Below are 18,375 nucleotides of genomic sequence, written 5' to 3' on the forward strand. Positions count from 1 at the left end.
TGGAAAGGAAGGTTCCTCCTACTATCGGTGTTGTAACACGCTAAACCAGGTCTCTGAGATGAGACCACTTCAACGGCGCTCCAGTTATGTCTTCAGAGATAGCATCTAATCCATTGATCTAGATGAGACGTCCCCAGTACTAGTGTGTACAGATATCCTAGAATTCAACAATAAATTTTAGTTTTTGTGTGGTGGTTACTTTCGGAAGCAAGTGGGAAACCAGGGCTGGCGTTGGGGTCACTCTTGCTTCGGCCGGACGAAGCGCCTGCATAGCCAATACACTACTAGCTAGGCTCTCATCAGGTTGACTGATAATTTGTGATTTGCCACCACTTACGTCAAGGTACTTAGCAAAAAGTGCTGTACAATGTATATCCTACTGCAATGTAACCCCGCAAAAGGATAGATACTTCCACATACTTTTTTAGGAAATTGAGGATTACTATTAGACTAATACCAATAGTTGTTGAAAGATATGATGGGAATCGACAGAAACACATTATTTCATTAGCAATTGTGAAATATATATATATATATATATATATATGAAGTGGCTTTCCCAAGATCCCACCACACATATATGCACTTCAAAACTCCAGATATAGTCGAAAGTGGAAACTGCACAAGAAGAGGCCAAAATGACGATTGTGCACACAGGTAAGATGTCACAAGATCATATGAAGTACATTTATAGTTGACACATCTTAGTACTCCTCAAATTTCGACCCGAAGTTACTGAAGAGCATAAATCCGCCTTCATAACTGAGCTTAAGGCACTCAAAAGTTTGGAATGTGTCAAAGATAATCGGCTGTTAGTTGGCGGCCCTTCAATCACAGATCCAATTCAACGGAGCAAAGGCTTTGAGTTTGCCCTCGTCAGTTATCATATGAATCGGCAAGCACTAGATGAATACCAAAGCTGCAAGGAGCACAAATGGTGAGTTACAGTTTATACCTCGGAAGTAGGATGATATCATAATGTGAGGTTTCCAGGGTTTCAAGCACGTTCCTATACCCGTCATTTCTAGAAGACATCATCATATTCGACTTTCCAGTCCACCCCGACGATGAATACATATGTGCATTTGAAGGAGGACAAGCTTGTGGGTAAAAGCCCGCTTCGGACGACAAATCGCATTCACGTCATTTTGTCACTCATAAAGGGTCTCAGAGAGCACTAGGGAAAACTGGGGAGAGTAGAACTGCTGAGGAAAGGGAGTAGAAGAGAGAGAGAATCAATTTGTTTGTTGGAGAGAGAAGAAGAAGAGAAGCGAAGCTATCTACTACCTATAGGTCCGCTGCGGGCGGTTAGGGAGGCGGTGGAGAAAGGCTGGCAGAACACTAGTCCTAATATACCCCCTTAAGCATCGACACCGTAGACCTTCATCTTTATCGAAATCGTCCAAATTCGCTAAATCTCTCAAAACCGCAATAAAATCAATCAGCCTCTGATTCTCGTAGCTAATCAGAGCGCTAGAATACATTAGTATTCATTTATATAACCCTATAGGCCATTATTATTATTATTATTATTATTATTATCTCTTTTCGTAATTTTGTTTATAAGTATTATATTACGCGAACCTAACTGGTCACTGTGAGTTGGTCCTTAAAGGTGATACTTCTCTGGGTAGCTGCGAGTCTTAGGCCTGTCTTTAATCCTACTGATGCTACGCTAGGCCTTACACGGATGGATTCTGTTAGGTGCCCACGAAGATATATTAGTTAAGGATACGCCGAATAGGTTAGTACCGAAATAGCTCCCCTATTTATAAAATAGGTTATCACGAAGGTGAACTGTAAATAAGACCAAAGATAGTATCTAAATAATAATATATAATTAATCACGAAGAACTAGATATATACGGAGTAAAGGACTGCTCATCAATGAAACCGCGGCCTGGGGCGACAAGATAAGATGGGTCAGCTGACTCGTGGCCTCAATTTCCCCAGTATTTCCCCTTTTCGCCCATCCACCTGCATCCCACGCCCCCGGTTTAGTTCTTTCCAAACAACCATGTCAGCAAAAGGGCGCAAGTTGGAATTTGGGAATGTGCTGGTGGTCGGAGGCTGCGGGTTCCTGGGATGGCACATTGTCGATCACCTGCTGAATTTCCCCTCGGAGACGGACCCCAGCGCTGCGTTGCCCAAGCCGCAGGGCGATGCGCGATTCGAATTCCCAACGCTGGCCTCTCGCTACCCTACTTACAAGGCAAAGGTGTCGGTGGTAGATTTGCGCACTTCTCACAACCGTCTTCCGGGAGCCGAATACTATGACGGCGACATCACGTCGGTGAGGTCGATGTTGAAGGTGTTTAACGCTGTCAAGCCCGAGCTCGTCATTCACACTGCCACGCCGTCTGTACTCGATGGGAATAAGCAGCTGCTGCACAAGGTCAACGTCAAGGGAACTAAAACACTGCTGGAAGTCGCGGGCGGCGAGCACGGTGATTGGGGTGGCAAGTGCAAGGCGTTTGTGTACACGAGCTCCAGCTCTGTGGTGCACGATACTCAGAGCGACCTGATCAACGTCAATGAGCAGTGGCCGTATGTCCGGGGACCCCGACAGCTGGAGTACTACTCCGAGACCAAGGTACGTTTTGATCGAGTTTGGGAATTGACCGGCTCAGTCCACTAACATTTTTGGGAATAGGCCGACGCCGAAGAAATTGTCCTCCAGTACAACCGCAAGTCGCCCAATGGCATGGTTACGACCGCCATCCGGCCGGCCGGCATCCACGGCGAAAAAGACACGACAATGACACATAAGATCCTGGAGCACGGGTCCCAGGCATCCCCGACGGTGCTGCGGATGCAGCTGGGTGACAACGACAACCTGTTCGACTTCACCTATGTCGGCAACGTGGCCTATGCACACATGCTTGCCGGACACCGATTGCTGTCGACCTACACGCGCTACGAGTCCGGCCAGGGCGAGCCCCTGGACATGGAGCGCGTCGACGGCGAGGCATTCAACATCACCAACGACTCTCCCGTTTATTTCTGGGACGTTACCCATGCCATGTGGGCGCTGATCAACCGCGTTGTTGAGCCGGAACAGGTCTGGGCGCTTCCCGAGGGCCTCCTTGGCTCTATTGGAGCCGTGGCTGAGACCGTCATGGGGCTTTTCGGCAAAACCCCGCGTCTGACGAGCCGTATGGTGCGCTACTCGTGTATGACCCGCTACTTCTCCGTGGAGAAGGCCAAGTTTCGTCTGGCATACCTGCCCGTCGTGCCAGTCGATGAAGGTATTGCCCGGGCGGTTGGATATGTGGTGGAACAGAAACGGCTCGCCGAGGGAAAGAAGGCTCTGTAAGAAGCGTGTCAACTACACCGGATTTTTAAAAGGCCATGTTATACTGTAATAATATGCAAGGCAATTGCCCTCCGATTCTTGAATTGTAAATGCACCCGAGGATCATAGGTGTCCGCATACTGACACGAACTGTCACGAATGCCATCCGAACAAAAACCGAGGTGCCACCTGCCCTGGGCCTGATTCTTGCTTCTGCTTTCCATCACAGCTTCCCACCACGAGGTGAGTGAAGTGGCTCTCTTGCCTGTACGGCAAACGGAGTCAGAGTGTAGCGTGGTGGAGGTCGATAATGGAGTAGAATATTCCATAAAACGAAGAGAAGAAAAGAAGATAAGGGAAAAATTCGTTGTTTCTAAATACGTCTATCGCGCTTTCCTAATCGAGCATTCGGCAGAACCTCGGCTCTTCCTCCTTCTCGATCTCCAGTTCTCGCGTGCCTACCGAACGAGGTTGCGATACGGGTTATTGGGGTCCTTTTGCTCCTCTTCCGCTGAAGGAATGGTTTTCCTCACACGGCAGGGCGAACCCACCGCAACGGAAAAGGGTGGGATGTCCTTAGTCACGATCGAACCAGCGCCGATGGTTGAGCCCTGACCGATTCGGACGCCAGGAAGAATCACCACGTTGCCTCCAATCCAGCAGTCATCTTCGATGAACACGGGATGACCGAACTCAACGGAATTACGACGCGAAAGGATGCTGGTGTCGTGCCCCGCAGTGAAGATGCCCACGCCAGTGCCGATCTGCACGCGGTCCCCGATGACCACCAGGCTGGTGTCCAGAATTGTTACACTATACATGTCAGAATCCATGGATAGATCTGTGATACAGTACCGAATGGATCAAGTCAAGTTTGATACTCACTTCCAGTTGATGAAGCAGTCCCTTCCAATGATAACATTGCACCCGTAATCCGGCAGAAACGGCGGCTCGATAAACGTCCCATCACCAGCTCTCCCCACTAGCTTGCGGAGCAGCTCGAGACGCTTGTCAGCAATCTGGTCATACGGGACCGTCTTCGTGTCGAGATTGTTGTAGTCGGCCGCCAGCCCACGGCAGCGATGGCGCGCTTCCCCGAGTTGCGGGAGAGTCGGGTTGTACCTGTAGAGTAATTCATATAAATACAATCATTTCTTCGCTGCTACTTTGTTGACTATACTCACATCATGCCGGAGATCATCCGCTCATAGTCTTCGCACATGGGCACGTCCTTTAATCCGCGGGCCAGCTCGATGATCTCGGGACGTTTCTCTGTGGCAGCCATAGTGATAGCCAGTGGTATTGGGTATTGCACAATGAAAAAAAAAGGAAAGGAAAGGATGAGCTGGCAAAAGTAGATTGATGCAGTCCAGGAACTATGTGGAGTAGACCTGTCACGTTGCCTGAGGATCTGCCGAGGATTCCCCGGAGTTGGCGGGGCCCCGCTGCCTCGCCTGCCTCTTTGAGTAATTTGGCCAGCCCATTGTCTGAGGCATTGCATGAGATTTTCCAGCTTACCCCCAACGATGGATGAACAGATACATGGCTCTGGAAACAGCCGGAAACTGGAGGAAGTGCAAAAAAACCAGGCTCAGATAAACCGACGAGCATATTACCACGTGGGGAATTCCACAGCCTACCGAAGAAGATTTACAGCAAAATATCTACATTCAAGGTAGTCAGTAGAGCATCATTAAACACGCATATATACTGGCGCAGCCATGTATACTTTGAATGATTGCTGACATTACAAAGGTCGCTAGCTCAAGTCTTCGAATTGCGTTATTTCAAGATGCCCCCCAGTATTCTCAACTGCGGTCATCGGATGTCTTATGGTGGACATTCACTTCATCAAAATCATCCTTAAGGACATCTCTTCGTGCGGCGTCAACATCAAATGCGGCATTGCTGTGGAAGATCGACTCCATCTCCTCGAGACTCTTGCCCTTGGTTTCTTTCGCAAAGAACCAGACCAAAATGGCCATGATGATGTCGAGAATGGCATAGAAGAGGAACGTGTAGCTGCTCCAGCTGGCCATCATGTATGGGGTGACGAGCGAGAAAAGAAAGTTGAACAACCACTGCGTAGAGACCGATGCGGACGTTCCAATCTCACGGATTCGCGAGGGGAAGATCTGCTGAGATGTTAGTGTCTAGCATATAGAATACCCAAGCAATCGAACAATCACCCACCTCTGAAGTATACGGCCACGGCAGCGGTCCCCAGCTGAACTGGTAAATTGAGTTGGTCAGGAAGATCATCGCCACGGTAGCAATGCCCGCAGGCGTCGCCTTGTCATTCGGCTTCGGCGTGGTTTGGTTGACGACAGTCACGATAATGAAGCACGCGGCCATCAAGAGTGCAGATACCCATAACGTAGGTTTACGTCCCCACATTTCCGAGAAGAAGAAGATGTAGATGGTGACGGTGACGAATTTCTCGGCGCCAAAGAGACCTGTGATCAGCAAGGACTGCTGGTTATCACTGCCGGCGATCAGTTTGAAGAACTGCGGCCCAAAGTATGCCAGAGCCGTCATGCCCGTGCACTGCTGGCCCATAAACATGCCAATACCGAGCATCAGCCGATAGCGGTTGGCGGGTTCCAGGAGCTCGCGCTTGGTGAATCCTTGGGTTGCCCGCAACTCTTCAGCCAAGCCAGCTCGGATCTCGTTAAATTCGGCCTTGACTTCGGGGCCTGATGAAGTTGTAATTAGTCTTTGTCTGAGTCGTACTGGCGTTCGAATATTGCCGCCTTACCATCGCTCGCGCGCATCCACTTCAGACTCTCCCATGCATCTTCCCAGCGATCATTCTTGGCCAGCCAGCGCACACTCTCGGGCTGAGTGAACAGACCCAGGCCCAGCACCGCGGCGGGAACCAGCTGGAGCCCGACGGGGATCTGCCACTGCTTGGATTGGCCGGGTAGGGTAATTTCCACGGCATAGTCGATCCAGTAGCTCAGCATCACACCCAGGGCAAACAGCATCTGCACGCCCGAGCCGACCATCCCGCGGATCTCCTTGGGAGCCATCTCCGCACTGTATGTCGGGACTACTGCCGTGCCACCGCCGAGACCCAGGCCGGAAACCACGCGACCAATATAGAAACAGACCAGTGAATGCGATGGGACGACCTGCAGGATAACTCCAAGACAAAACAGGGTCATAGATGCTTGGATGGTCTTTTTGCGCCCGAAGCGCATCGAGATCGGGAAGATGCCCAGTGCGGCGATGAACGCGCCCACATTCTGCAGACTGACCATCACCGCACTGACGGTGGTTTTGTCGGTGTAGCCGAAGTCATGCTTGTACGAGTCGAAGGTAAGGATGCCACCTAGATGAGTTTCTTCTCAGCACGGCTCGTATGATTTGGTGTCTGTCGACACTTCAAAATGCTCTTCCATCTTACCGACGATCCCCGTGTCATACCCAAAGAGAAAACCCGCGGTACAGACGAAGAACCCAAAGAAATATGCCCGGAAGGCACCGAGCGTATTTCCTGGGAGGCGCATGGCTACACAGGACGTAGGACACGGACTCGAAAATGAAGCAACACAGCAGACCAGATTCCACGAGTGCCATGTGTATATGACAAGTCCCGTCAGATCCAGCACGCAACCTCAGGCCGCGGATACGCCATAGCACGCCATGGGGCGAGGCATCTGCCTATCACAGCCGACTCTTCACAGGGCCCCTGCGGCATACCAAACTGTAAAGTCTTTCTCCGGCCACATGGTTATTGATACATAGTATTTCGGTTGTGCCAGTAATTCGCCCTTCATTTCTTCAGCTGGACAATCCCTTACCTTGTGATCAGATCGCAGGTGCTTTCTCCGCATGCCAAGGGGGGACCCACTGCCCCAGATTGTTGTAGCCGGTCGCCTATCGGGTCGATCGGCTGTTAGTGCCTTGTGGTGTCTCCGAGATGTAAGAGATAGAAGAAATAGAAGAGCACGTAATAAATAGCCGAATGATGAATGGGCTAGCTCTTTCCATACTGACCACGTTTCCATTTCAAGGTTCATATCATTCGACGTCAGGTTTTTACTACTAGGAAACGTGCAGGATTGACGGCCTGGATCCTAGTTGCTCCACCGAAGTCCACACGGCAGGGAGATCTAGTTTCATTCGGATAGTATACTCGTCATCGGCATGATAATCCCGCAACCAGAGCGCTGCCTAGGTATGTGTGAGCATTATACATCTTCAGCTCGAATGGAGTCGCCAAGGTTCTTTTTACTCTTTTTGTCTCCTTTAACTGTACTGATCTCATTCTACTTTATTTTGATATCATTGCATTATTCTGATTCTGATTCTCTTTCTAACAATTATTTGAGTCATTTTTCTATTCGAGTCATTTTCTCTAACAGGTGTATCATTACCAACTATCTAATGTTTTCCTGTCTCCTAAATGGATCGCGCCAACTCTTGCTACTATATACACTGTCTGCCTTGCCTCACACGGTCAGATGGAAGAGAAACCATTTATGACACATTGAACCATGGAACCAACAGAATAGAAACGGCCCTGTCTAGTATATTTCGTGGACGAGTCAGTGTTGCATCATGTCTTGACATCGCTCCTCCACATTTGAATATGCATGTCTGCTGAGTAGTTATATTTTGCCCGGCCTTCGAATCAAAATTATTCCACTAAGCTGCCTAGGCATTCAGCAAAGATCCTTTTTATAGACATGCCCATATGCTATTTACCCCATTAGGCAGTCGGTACGGTTTCTACAAAAAGGCCCTAAAGTGATAAACACTATGCTCCCGGCGAGCAGCTTTGTATTATCCAGTCAAGACCCCAATCTCCCCTTGATGGCTGGTGAGGTAGTCGAGGGCCGCATATCCTTCCCTCGCAGTTCATGGGAAGACGTCTGTGTCTCTCTTCCTATATTTGGTGATCGAACCAGGGAATCCATGCTAATCAAGTACCACAGAGTACTAACCATGGAACACAGCGAGTCCCCGCACGAATCTACTTAAGCCGAGGCCATGAGGGCTTATTCTCTTCTTTTTCGTCGAAATCTCCCTCAATCTCGTCATGGCCACCATGCAACAGGTGTTCGCCGGCTACCATGCCCGCCAGACCGTCCTGGAATCCAGCAACAACCCCTTCGCCAAGGGAGTAGCCTGGGTAGAAGGCGAGCTTGTCCCTCTCGCCAAAGCACGCATCCCACTTCTCGACCAAGGCTTCATGCACAGCGACCTGACCTACGATGTCCCCTCCGTCTGGGACGGCCGGTTCTTCCGACTAGACGACCACCTTTGACCGACTAACAGCCAGCTGCACGAAACTGCGACTAAACCTGCCTCTGCCCCGCGAGAAAGTCAAACGAATCCTAGTGGACATGGTAGCCAAGAGCGGCATCCGCGACGCTTTCGTCGAGCTGATCGTGACACGGGGCCTGAAGGGCGTCGGACGTAGCAAGCCCGAGGAAATCGTCAACAAGCTCTACATGTTCATTCAGTCGTATGTCTGGGTCATGGAGCCGGAGGAACAGCTTGTCGGAGGCCACGCTGTAATCGCACGTACTGTGCACCGTATACCTCCCAGCGCAATGGATCCCAGAGTCAAGAACCTGCAATGGGGCGACCTGGTACGCGGGCTTTTCGAGGCAGCCGATCGTGGCGCCTCGTACCCGATTCTCACGGACGGGGATGGCAATCTTACCGAGGGATCCGGGTTCAATATTGTTCTGGTCAAAGATGGGGTGCTCTGTACGCCTGATCGCGGTGTGCTGGAGGGCATCACGCGCAGGAGTGTGATTGACGTTGCTCAATCCGACGGACTGGATACTCGTGTTGAGGGGGTGCCCATTGACATGGCGTATCACTGCGACGAGGTGTTTATGAGCACCACGGCTGGAGGTATCATGCCCATCACGTCGTTGGATGGCCGCCCTGTGAACGGAGGTCAAATTGGTCCTATCACCAAGACAATTTGGGACGGGTACTGGGCTATGCATTATGATCCGGGCTACGGCTTCGAGATTGATTATGAGGCGCAAGGTGGCAGTGTATAGGCCGAGTATCGAGAAGGTGTCGCGCTGGGGTCAATGTATTTGAGCTGGTTTGAGAGATACTCATGAGAAAAGAAATACGTTGAAAATGTTGAAAAGTGCGAGACAGGCTATATTCATTGCGTCAAGATAGTCAGTTATGTACATCGTCGGCGTTTGAGACATACGATGACAGGATCATCCTTGTGATAGCCGCAATCGTGAAGAACATTCTACCTCCCTTGCCAAGACTGTTATAGAAGATCTGCGCGACGGGCTGTTTCATCGGAGACTGAAAAATCTCGCTGGGGTCGCCCATGCAGAATCAGAGCAGGATGTTGAACAAGAACCCACCGAGATAGGTGAACAGCATGGCGAGGGAGATGGCCCAGGAGCCTTGCGTTCGGGGTCGCTCAGTTCCTCGATGTGCGCCGTTGCGTCGTAGTCGGTCATGGTCCAGCTGGCAGACAAGAAACCAAACAGCCAGCTGAAGCCAATAGAAGTCCATCTGCTGGAGTTTTCGACGTGGGTGAACACGTACTCGGCGTCGTGCTTGTCCTGGGTCAGAGCCAGGAGGGCGACGGCACAGGAAACCAGCACGCAGACATGGAAGATGACATAGAACTTGGTCATCTTCTCCATCCAGTAGGTTGACAAAGAGTTGACTGCGCCCGTGATGACCGTCAAAGCGGCCATGACCCTGACAGTAGTGTTGGTCAAAATTAGCAGATGACCATTGCTCACGAAGCAGGTCATTTTTCTTACCAACTAATGGATGGGGATCCACGAGTCGGGCGCCAGTCGCGAGATAGTAAAGTACCAGTAAATCGATTGGACGTGTAAAGCAAATGGATGGGAGCAGCACCTTACAGTCCACCCGACATTGGGTACGCAGAAACCAATTCGGCGACCGAGCACTATCCACCGAGTTAGTATGTTGTCTCCCGAGCCCTAAAAACTCCAAATACTCACGGCAATGCGCATGCAGCCAGCACCAGAAATCAGCCAACACCACACAACCGCACTGCTCCCTCCAGCTTTCAATAGATACGACATGGTGGTCATGATGGTAGAGAACAGACCACCGATGCTGACTGCGAACGAAAAAGCCGCCAAGTATCCAATAAACTAAGAGAGGGAATAAAAAATAAGCAAGACCAAAAACAAAAGAAGAGAGAGATGATAGAGAGAGAATAAAAAAGAGAGATTCAAGTGAGAGATCGCCACAGGTGCCTACAGATATGTATACTCATGGAAAAGGATGGCAACTTGATTCAGTTTTTCATTCTCGATCAAAAGTAAAACACAATCCGGTAGAGTACAGCTTTTCAGATAGCATAATTCCCCGAATTCTCAAACAGTATGGCCACAACGAGGGTCATATTTGCATCTCGTTCGATATGTCTTCACAGAAGCTCTCTCAGTAGAATTCTCAGGACCGGGTCCTGCTTGGCAGCCTTCTTGTTGAAGAATCGGTTGGTACGCTTGGTGTAGTTTCTCAAGGCAGAGAGAGTACGGAAGATCTGGGGGCCTTGTTCTCCTTCCCAGCAGTCGAGAAGATCAACCAAGTTGACATGAACTCGGCAGAGTGCCTGAAGTAGTTTAAGTAGTGAAGTCAGTCTTGGAGCTCATCAGTCTCGGAATCAAGATATAACCATGTTACCTTCTTGCACTTGGTAATGGAAGTGAACAGTCCCTTCAGGCCGAGCTTCTTGCAGATCTGCTGCCAGGTCGCGAGGCTGGTGACGCGAATTCCAATGAGCCGGTCGTACTCGGCGGTTATGCAGGCATCCCAGTTCTTTCTCCACTTCTTGGAGCCCTGCTTCCACTTCCGGTGCTGGCTGATACGCTGGAATTCAGCGCAAACGCCAGCAGTTGGGTCATGATCGAACCCAGGGAATCCTTTGAAGAAGGGGTTGATCGACATGGTGCGATTTGGGGAGCTGAGATATGAGAGCTGGGAGATGAGAGATGTGGGTGGAAGATGTGAACGGGAGTGGTTGAGGAGAGGAGAAAGTGAAAGGTGGACTAGTGAATTGAGCAAATGCTGTTGAGAGATGAATTGATGCATCGCAAGCAAACTCGTTCCTACTTATGTTTGATGCTCTATCGTTGTTTCCCCCGTCATCATGTTAACCACCGAGGGCAGGTGCCGTGGGGGTGTAAAACGACATGTCTTCTACACAGTCGTCGCTGATCATTTTCTTCTATCAACTGCAATCTCACAGGCCATTGCTCGAATGTTGCGACTAATCATCCTCCTATTGATAGCGGCTGTGGGTGTGGCCCTTCCCTCCTCTTCATGTCCTGCCGATCACCTATCGGGCGACTCCCCCTACCGAGCCGCAGAGAGTGCAACCTTTGACTATATCGTGGTCGGTGGTGGTACCGCAGGACTGACAATCGCCGCACGCCTGGCTCAACAGCGGTTCCAGGTTGCTGTGATCGAAGCAGGTGGATACTACGAGGTGATCCGCCCATTCACCCGGATCCCAGGGGCTGCCAGCCTTGGAGCCGGTGCCGACATTCGCGCTGCAACCTCGGTTGATTGGGGATTTGTCGTCCACGGTGTGCCTGGGGCAGATTATCGTGACATTCACTATCCACGAGGGAAATGCCTGGGCGGATCGTATGAATATGACAACCTTGATGGGGGAGATATGCCGACTAACTCATAAAATTTAGGTCAGCTACCAATTTCATGATCTACCAACGGTTAGGAATATCCCTTGGTCTCTTTTGATTGATGTCACTGACAATGTCGAGCAGGCCGTCAAAAGAGTCGATGAAACGATGGGCCGACCTTGTTGATGATCCCAGTTATCTGTTTGAGAACACTCTCCCTTACTTCAAGAAGACTGTCTCATTTACGCCTCCCACCGGCTATCGTTTTGGTAATGCCACTGCACGCTATAATGAATTTGCATTTGATGCAACAGGCCGCCCGTTGCAAGTGTCTTACCCGAAGTACGCCATGCCATTCTCCACCTGGGCAAAGCAGGGTTTCCAAGAGATTGGGATCCATGAGGCACAGGACTTCAATAGTGGATCTCTCATGGGCCACCAGTTCAGTGCAATGACAATCCAGCCAACGGACGAGACCAGGAGCAGCTCCGAGTCAGCGTTCCTTCGAGGTTCTTTGGGCTTTGAAACTCTGTCTATTTACCAAACGACGTTGGCAAAACAGATTCTGTTCAACGACCAGAAACGTGCAATTGGCGTTGTGGCCCAGCAGAACAACATATTCAATCTGATGGCTAAGCGAGAAGTGATCATTTCCGCGGGAGCCTTTCAATCGCCACAGTTGCTGATGGTGTCTGGCATTGGCGCAGCCGAAATCCTGCGACAATATGGAATCAACGTGGTTGCAAATTTGCGTGGAGTTGGTCAGAACATGTGGGACCATGTGTTCTTCGGACCGTCATACCGAGTGGCTGTGGACACGTTCACTCTGCTTTCGACGAGTGCATGGTACTATGCCTACCAACTCGCAGCATGGACGACAATCAGCAATGGGGTGTTGACAAACCCATCAACTGATTATATCGCCTTTGAAAAGCTTCCACCAGACTATCGCTCTGGGTTATCATCTCAAGATCAGCAGGATTTGATGTGGTTCCCCGATGACTGGCCCGAAGTCGAGGTGAGTGGGATCATCATAACCTGATTGTTATGATTTGGCCACTAATGCGCGAATCTGGAAGTATATCGCGGCATCTGCATTTGTCGGAAACTTCTCGGATCCATACATGCAGCAACCGTGGCCTGGGCAATACGCGACTATTCTGGGAAGTCTCGTTGCCCCGACCTCACGGGGCAATGTCAGTATTCGCTCGGCTGATATGGCGGATGCACCAGTGATCAATCCAAACTGGCTGGGCAGCGAGACAGACCAGCGTTTAGCAATCGCGGCTTATAAGCGCATCCGAGCAACATTCCAAAGCAAGGCTATGACTCCGGTGATCATAGGACCAGAATATTTCCCCGGAGCCAAGGTTCAAACGGACGAGGAAATTCTAAGTAACATCAAGAAAACTGTGATGACAATCTACCATGCCGCCTGCACATGCAAAATGGGAGTTCAGAACGACACGATGGCTGTTGTCGACAACCGTGCTAGAGTCTTTGGCGTCACAGGCTTGCGAGTGGTCGACGCCAGTGCATTCCCCATTTTACCCCCTGGTCACCCTCAATCGACAGTTTGTATGTCTTGTTTCTCTCCAAGAGGAAGGATGCTCTTCGCTAACAGCTTTAGATATGCTGGCCGAGAAAATCGCCGCCGATATTATCGCCCCTTCTCCTTGAACACGCTCTTGATGTTTGCTTCATTTCATATAAGGACAAGGCCAGGCAGTTGATGAATTGGGTTTTATTGAACAGTTATAGCCTACTTTAGCTTCACAATCTCACCACATCTCTTCCAAGTACATCTGGTTCAGAGTATCGAACATATTGTAATCACTCGGAAGACAGTCTGGCGAGAATGCAAAACCAAGGTTGTTTGCAAAAAGCTCACCGGAGTTGGCAGCAATCTGAAATTCATTCTCACCAGTTCCATGATCTCCAGGAACGCCATTATAGGAACTGGCACCAAGCCAGTCCGTCGTGGCACTGGGAGACATGGAACTCGGATCTGGAATGGACAATTGCTTGGGGTCTAGAGAGTCAAGGCTTATTTCGGGTATTGGTCCTAAAGACTCAGGGTAGGGGTTGGCGTCTGCAGGCTGTAACGGGGTCTCCCTCGCAACAGGGCAATCTGTCGGGGGGCGCGGGACGTGATCAAGATCGCATTTCAGACGCTGGCAATAAAGTTTTTCAAGATTCCGGCCAATGCGCTTAGCAATATTCCACGAAGTAGACAATTCCCGCAGGACCTGAAGACAAAGCCCGACAGCCGCCTGCGGAGATGGGCCGCGGGAACCTTCATCCCCACATCCAGGGCTGGCGTTGGGATCCAGAGAACAACGTTCCATAATGATCAGAGCCGCAGAGAGCGTGCAGTGCGTCGCAGTGATCGGACTGAGTTTGAAACTGCCAAAAGTCTGGCGGTACTTCTGGGCGACAATGCACATTGCGCGCGTTGAAGAGCTGCAGATCGTGAGGGCTTTGTGTGTCAGGGAGTCGTCGGGTGTTGGCTGTTGTTGGTTTGGGGTGTTTTCTCGATGATCTTGCATGCTAGCCTTGTTGAGGAATGGTACGCACAGCAGGATGTGGACTGTGTGATAGACCATGCACAATGTGTAGGCGTGGGGAAAGCGTGAGGGACCTGTTGGTCGGTCGGTCTTGAGTTCGGGGCAGAGGTCGTAGTACCATGTTTTTAGTTCGAGGACGACGGAATGGAAGAATGCAAAGCGCTGCTGGGGGTGGATAAGGGGTTTGGGGGACCATCTGGTGGGGATTAGATTCCATAGATATGTCTAAAAATAAATAAATGAACAAGACATGATAGTCACTCACAGGGAAGTAAGGACTTTTTCGAAGATGCGACAGAGATCAATCATCGCCCGGTGCAAATACACCACGTCTTTCTGTTTCCGGGAGGCGGCGCGAGGTTCTCCATTTGTCGCGGGAAGATGAAGATCCTCTGCACATTGGGGATATGGTTTGTTCACTACGCCTTGAGAATCCTGTGTGAAAGGCTAGATGAGCCAAAAAATAAAAAATGCTGGGGAATATTAATGACCAAAAACATACCAGGAGCGTACAGACCCTGCCTGTATAGCTTGCAGATAGCTTGTCATGGCAGTATAACGCCCAATAAATCTGTCTTCGCAGCTCAATCTCGATTGACGAAAGAGAGACCGACCCTGCAAGAACAGCCGGGTCCATATTCAGTCCCATATCCAAGGCCAAGCGATTGGCTGAGCCCTGGTAGAGCCAGCCTGCAGCGTCGGATCCCATTGCCTAAAAGCAGTCGAGTCAGCCATTTTGCATGTCTATGCGACACCCAGCCATGGTGTTCAACGTACGATATACACCATGCCCATGATGGCGAGTGACTGGATGGTAGTGATTTTCGGCCACCTGAGATCATTCTGAACCAATCGCTCGGCTTGCTCAATAAACATCTTGCCGGCCGTGTTCGGGTCATTGGGATCCGATCGCACTTCGACGCGATCACAATACCGCGAGCCCAATGCGAGAATGCTGCTCAGCAACAGTGGGCTAAAGTATCGGCCGCAATTTGCCATGCTTTCGCGGAACAGCTTCTCATTCACGACTTGCAACCACGGCCCCTCCCACTCGAAGTACAGATCGATTAAATGGGACTGAAGCTCCTCTGACACCAGATCTCCTTCGGCAAGGCTCTGGTTCTGGTTGAGCTTTTTTCTGCATTCTTCTGCCAGGCATGATGTATCATTCTGATATGCATCATCGTTGGGAGAAGAGTCTGAGAAAGTGTCAGCATCACTTGATATTTAGAAGGCACCGCATAAATGCCTTACCATTGGCATCAGACCGGAACAGCAGACGTCCACTAGTCGGCCCAAAGTACCGCACCTCGCCATCCTGATCGAAGTTTAAGGACTCATCCAGAGTCAGGGCCCCATCAAAAGGCAGACACAGATCGTCCACGCTGCACCCATTTCCACACGAAGAAAGCGCTTCTTGCTCCGGGGTGCCACTCTCGGCCAAGACTTGGGCAATTGATGCATCGATATCAATCCCATGAGAATGCAGTACGCGTTCCAGAAGTTCGATGCGATTGCGCAGCATGACTACATACGACTTGGGAGCAGGCTGACGCCCATCCTCCGCGGTGGAATACTGGCAGCGCACACCTCGATCGAGGCAGCGAGCACACGATGGCCGTGCGCCATCACACTGTATACACGTCAGGTGCATTCTGATATTGTGATTGGAATATATCAATCAGTGGATATGGATTCACCCAGTGTATACTTACCTTCGCTCGTCGGCGTCGGCATTCCTCGCAGGCTCGCGACGTATACTTTCGGCCTGTCCGCTTGCGCCTGACACCTGGGTCATCTACCGGCTCTGTTGGGGGCATCTGGCGGGTTATGCCACTTGGAACAACCGGCGGGTGTCCCTTTCATTTATTCCGCAATGGAATCCTTGGCTTTGAGACTGAAGAGAACGAATGGGTTGCCTTGCGCAACTCGATTTGGGATTACAAAGCAGAGCTGATGGTGACCTCAGGCCTTATTGCCTGGGGCATTCAGGTGTCAATTTTATCATGTCTTCCCCGCGTCCTCCCCACCAACCTTTGGATTCCCAGTAAATTCATGCAGGTGACCATGGGCATCGCATAGTCTGCGACTGGAGTTTTCAGTGTGTTTTGAACTCTGGGCAACAATTTCATGTTGTCGCCCAAAGTCAAAGTTCATGGCTTGATGCCCATATTTTGTATTGTGAAGATCACGGCTGTTGGATATATGTTTCCGACCACATCAGCCGAATCTACCAAGTTTTTGGTTTTTGTCTTGTCATTAAGAAGCCAGAGATACCGGACAACGCATGTTTGAAGCGAATGGGTCGATTTTTCGGCTTCTCCAAATTGCACGTTTTGCTTCCAACGGGGAACCATGTCTGTCTGGTCGAAGGATGATGGTACTACCGAGACACAGGAAAGGATATACACAGCCTGGGCATTTGAGCCAACTCCCTATCGGAGTACGTAATTGACTCTGATCATGGACCTGACTCGCCTATGCGGGTCCCGACAATTGTACTCCCAAGCATTCGACGGGCATGGCCCACTATCTCCACAGACAGGAAAGCAGATCCATGCAGGTGGCCTCCCCCAGGAAATGATGATTGGGGGGCATTTTTGGAGACGGACAAGCATAAAGTTTACTCGGGGAGTATCTACATCCCCCCCAGTCACCCTCAAGCAGCCAGTTATAATGGGGGGAAGGCCATGATGGATAAGCAGCACACCGTGTTTCCCTCGACTCAAATTTGGGAGAGTAGATCATATTCTGTCATTCCGTCACCATGGATCATTTGCTAGGGAGATAATGCTCTTGGTCGAGTTTGACATCCTTGAAGATGTGAATCAGCGTGTTTTACCAGTGCCATCCGGGGTGCAGCATGACTAACTTGGGGGGGGGGCGACGATCTCTCTCCTGACGCGGGGGAATGTAAGCCACCGTGATCCAGCAAGCCCGTCATCCTGCAAATCCACCAGGATCTCACGGAAGTTCATTGAGTTGAGCCATGAAGTCAATCACCCGGGCATCAGGTGACGGGAATCCCGCAGACCCAGGGGATGAAGAAAACGGTGGAGACGATCCATGGATCCAGTGGAATCGCACCGGGTTGATAATTCCATGAGGCATATAGCATATAGCCATACATCTGTGGGCGCCGCCTTGGTGTTTTGGGGTGCTCTCACGATATCCCCTTCCCGCAAGGGAGAGGATCTTCGTACTTCTCAGAGAGGGGCAACAGAGACGTGGGGAAGAAGAAAAAAAAAAGCAAAAGAAAAAAAAAAAAGAAAGGACCGGCTAAATCCTGTACACCCTAGTCCCGATCGACACTGCCCCAGCGGTGCTATTTTCTCATTCCAATGATAAGGCGAGAGACACAGTAGGGGAGGTATGCATCACTCAGTAAGGGACCGGGGACGAGTCTGTTCGTCCTCGCGTGGGACAAGGGCTGGTGTGTGACACTTGCGAGGAGGAATCGCGTAGACAGTAGAAAGTAGAAACTAGCAACTCGCAACCAGGATAGTAGACATATCCGTCAGTCTTCATTGTGGTTCTCGAGGTATACTTCATGGCACCCGATCTACCCCAATTCCAAACCTAAGTCTTTATTGCATTATTGCATGAGAAGGCCCATGTTAATTTTGATTTTGATTTTTAATTTAATTTAATTCTTTGCTTTTTCTTCATTTCATTTCATATCATAAACTTTGGAATGAGATCCCCACGGCATGAAGGGATTCGGGGAATCTGCGGCCCATTGCAGCCGGGGGCGGGGGCGTACATGGGACATCCATTGCACGTCAGACATATGCGATCTTCCTGAGGGTTCTGCAAATAGGTGCGGTGTTATGAAACAGAGGGGCGCGAAGACAGGGATAAGTTGAATTGACAAAAGTACAGT

The 18,375-nt window shown here is 50.3% G+C and overlaps 9 protein-coding genes across 9 annotated transcripts; 4 read left to right on the forward strand and 5 right to left on the reverse strand.

Annotated features, from left to right (window-relative positions):
- Window positions 1-638: 638 nt before the first annotated feature.
- On the forward strand, window positions 639-941 carry NUU61_005971 (Dabb family protein; the record flags this gene model as incomplete). Its single annotated transcript, XM_056656499.1, has 2 exons — window positions 639-657; window positions 709-941. 2 exons carry the CDS (start codon window positions 639-641, stop codon window positions 939-941), a joined length of 252 nt encoding a protein of 83 aa, XP_056509299.1.
- A 1,076-nt stretch (window positions 942-2,017) lies between these two features.
- NUU61_005972 (C-3 sterol dehydrogenase/C-4 decarboxylase) lies at window positions 2,018-3,316 on the forward strand (the record flags this gene model as incomplete). The annotated part of the gene is made up of 2 exons (XM_056656500.1): window positions 2,018-2,593; window positions 2,654-3,316. The coding sequence occupies 2 exons, from the start codon at window positions 2,018-2,020 to the stop codon at window positions 3,314-3,316; spliced, it is 1,239 nt and encodes a 412-aa protein (XP_056509300.1).
- Window positions 3,317-3,753: 437 nt separating this feature from the next.
- Window positions 3,754-4,580, reverse strand: NUU61_005973 (sugar O-acetyltransferase; the record flags this gene model as incomplete). The annotated part of the gene is made up of 3 exons (XM_056656501.1): window positions 3,754-4,108; window positions 4,181-4,417; window positions 4,480-4,580. 3 exons carry the CDS (start codon window positions 4,578-4,580, stop codon window positions 3,754-3,756), a joined length of 693 nt encoding a protein of 230 aa, XP_056509301.1.
- Window positions 4,581-5,103: 523 nt separating this feature from the next.
- On the reverse strand, window positions 5,104-6,807 carry NUU61_005974 (sugar porter family MFS transporter; the record flags this gene model as incomplete). The annotated part of the gene is made up of 4 exons (XM_056656502.1): window positions 5,104-5,430; window positions 5,489-5,991; window positions 6,054-6,629; window positions 6,705-6,807. The coding sequence occupies 4 exons, from the start codon at window positions 6,805-6,807 to the stop codon at window positions 5,104-5,106; spliced, it is 1,509 nt and encodes a 502-aa protein (XP_056509302.1).
- Window positions 6,808-8,342: 1,535 nt separating this feature from the next.
- Window positions 8,343-9,324, forward strand: NUU61_005975 (aminotransferase class IV; the record flags this gene model as incomplete). The annotated part of the gene is made up of 2 exons (XM_056656503.1): window positions 8,343-8,542; window positions 8,586-9,324. The coding sequence occupies 2 exons, from the start codon at window positions 8,343-8,345 to the stop codon at window positions 9,322-9,324; spliced, it is 939 nt and encodes a 312-aa protein (XP_056509303.1).
- Window positions 9,325-9,454: 130 nt separating this feature from the next.
- Window positions 9,455-10,056, reverse strand: NUU61_005976 (uncharacterized protein; the record flags this gene model as incomplete). Its single annotated transcript, XM_056656504.1, has 2 exons — window positions 9,455-9,592; window positions 9,655-10,056. The coding sequence occupies 2 exons, from the start codon at window positions 10,054-10,056 to the stop codon at window positions 9,455-9,457; spliced, it is 540 nt and encodes a 179-aa protein (XP_056509304.1).
- A 650-nt stretch (window positions 10,057-10,706) lies between these two features.
- NUU61_005977 (uncharacterized protein) lies at window positions 10,707-11,227 on the reverse strand (the record flags this gene model as incomplete). The annotated part of the gene is made up of 2 exons (XM_056656505.1): window positions 10,707-10,892; window positions 10,964-11,227. The coding sequence occupies 2 exons, from the start codon at window positions 11,225-11,227 to the stop codon at window positions 10,707-10,709; spliced, it is 450 nt and encodes a 149-aa protein (XP_056509305.1).
- A 313-nt stretch (window positions 11,228-11,540) lies between these two features.
- NUU61_005978 (GMC family oxidoreductase) lies at window positions 11,541-13,605 on the forward strand (the record flags this gene model as incomplete). The annotated part of the gene is made up of 5 exons (XM_056656506.1): window positions 11,541-11,929; window positions 11,986-12,015; window positions 12,070-12,943; window positions 13,005-13,503; window positions 13,556-13,605. 5 exons carry the CDS (start codon window positions 11,541-11,543, stop codon window positions 13,603-13,605), a joined length of 1,842 nt encoding a protein of 613 aa, XP_056509306.1.
- A 101-nt stretch (window positions 13,606-13,706) lies between these two features.
- NUU61_005979 (uncharacterized protein) lies at window positions 13,707-16,312 on the reverse strand (the record flags this gene model as incomplete). The annotated part of the gene is made up of 6 exons (XM_056656507.1): window positions 13,707-14,688; window positions 14,758-14,927; window positions 14,995-15,204; window positions 15,270-15,691; window positions 15,747-16,125; window positions 16,208-16,312. 6 exons carry the CDS (start codon window positions 16,310-16,312, stop codon window positions 13,707-13,709), a joined length of 2,268 nt encoding a protein of 755 aa, XP_056509307.1.
- Between the last annotated feature and the right edge of the window lie 2,063 nt (window positions 16,313-18,375).

Source organism: Penicillium alfredii (assembly GCF_028826965.1).
Source record: "Penicillium alfredii strain IBT 34128 chromosome Unknown utg000009l_segment0_segment0, whole genome shotgun sequence".
Taxonomy (NCBI): Eukaryota; Fungi; Ascomycota; class Eurotiomycetes; order Eurotiales; family Aspergillaceae; genus Penicillium; species Penicillium alfredii.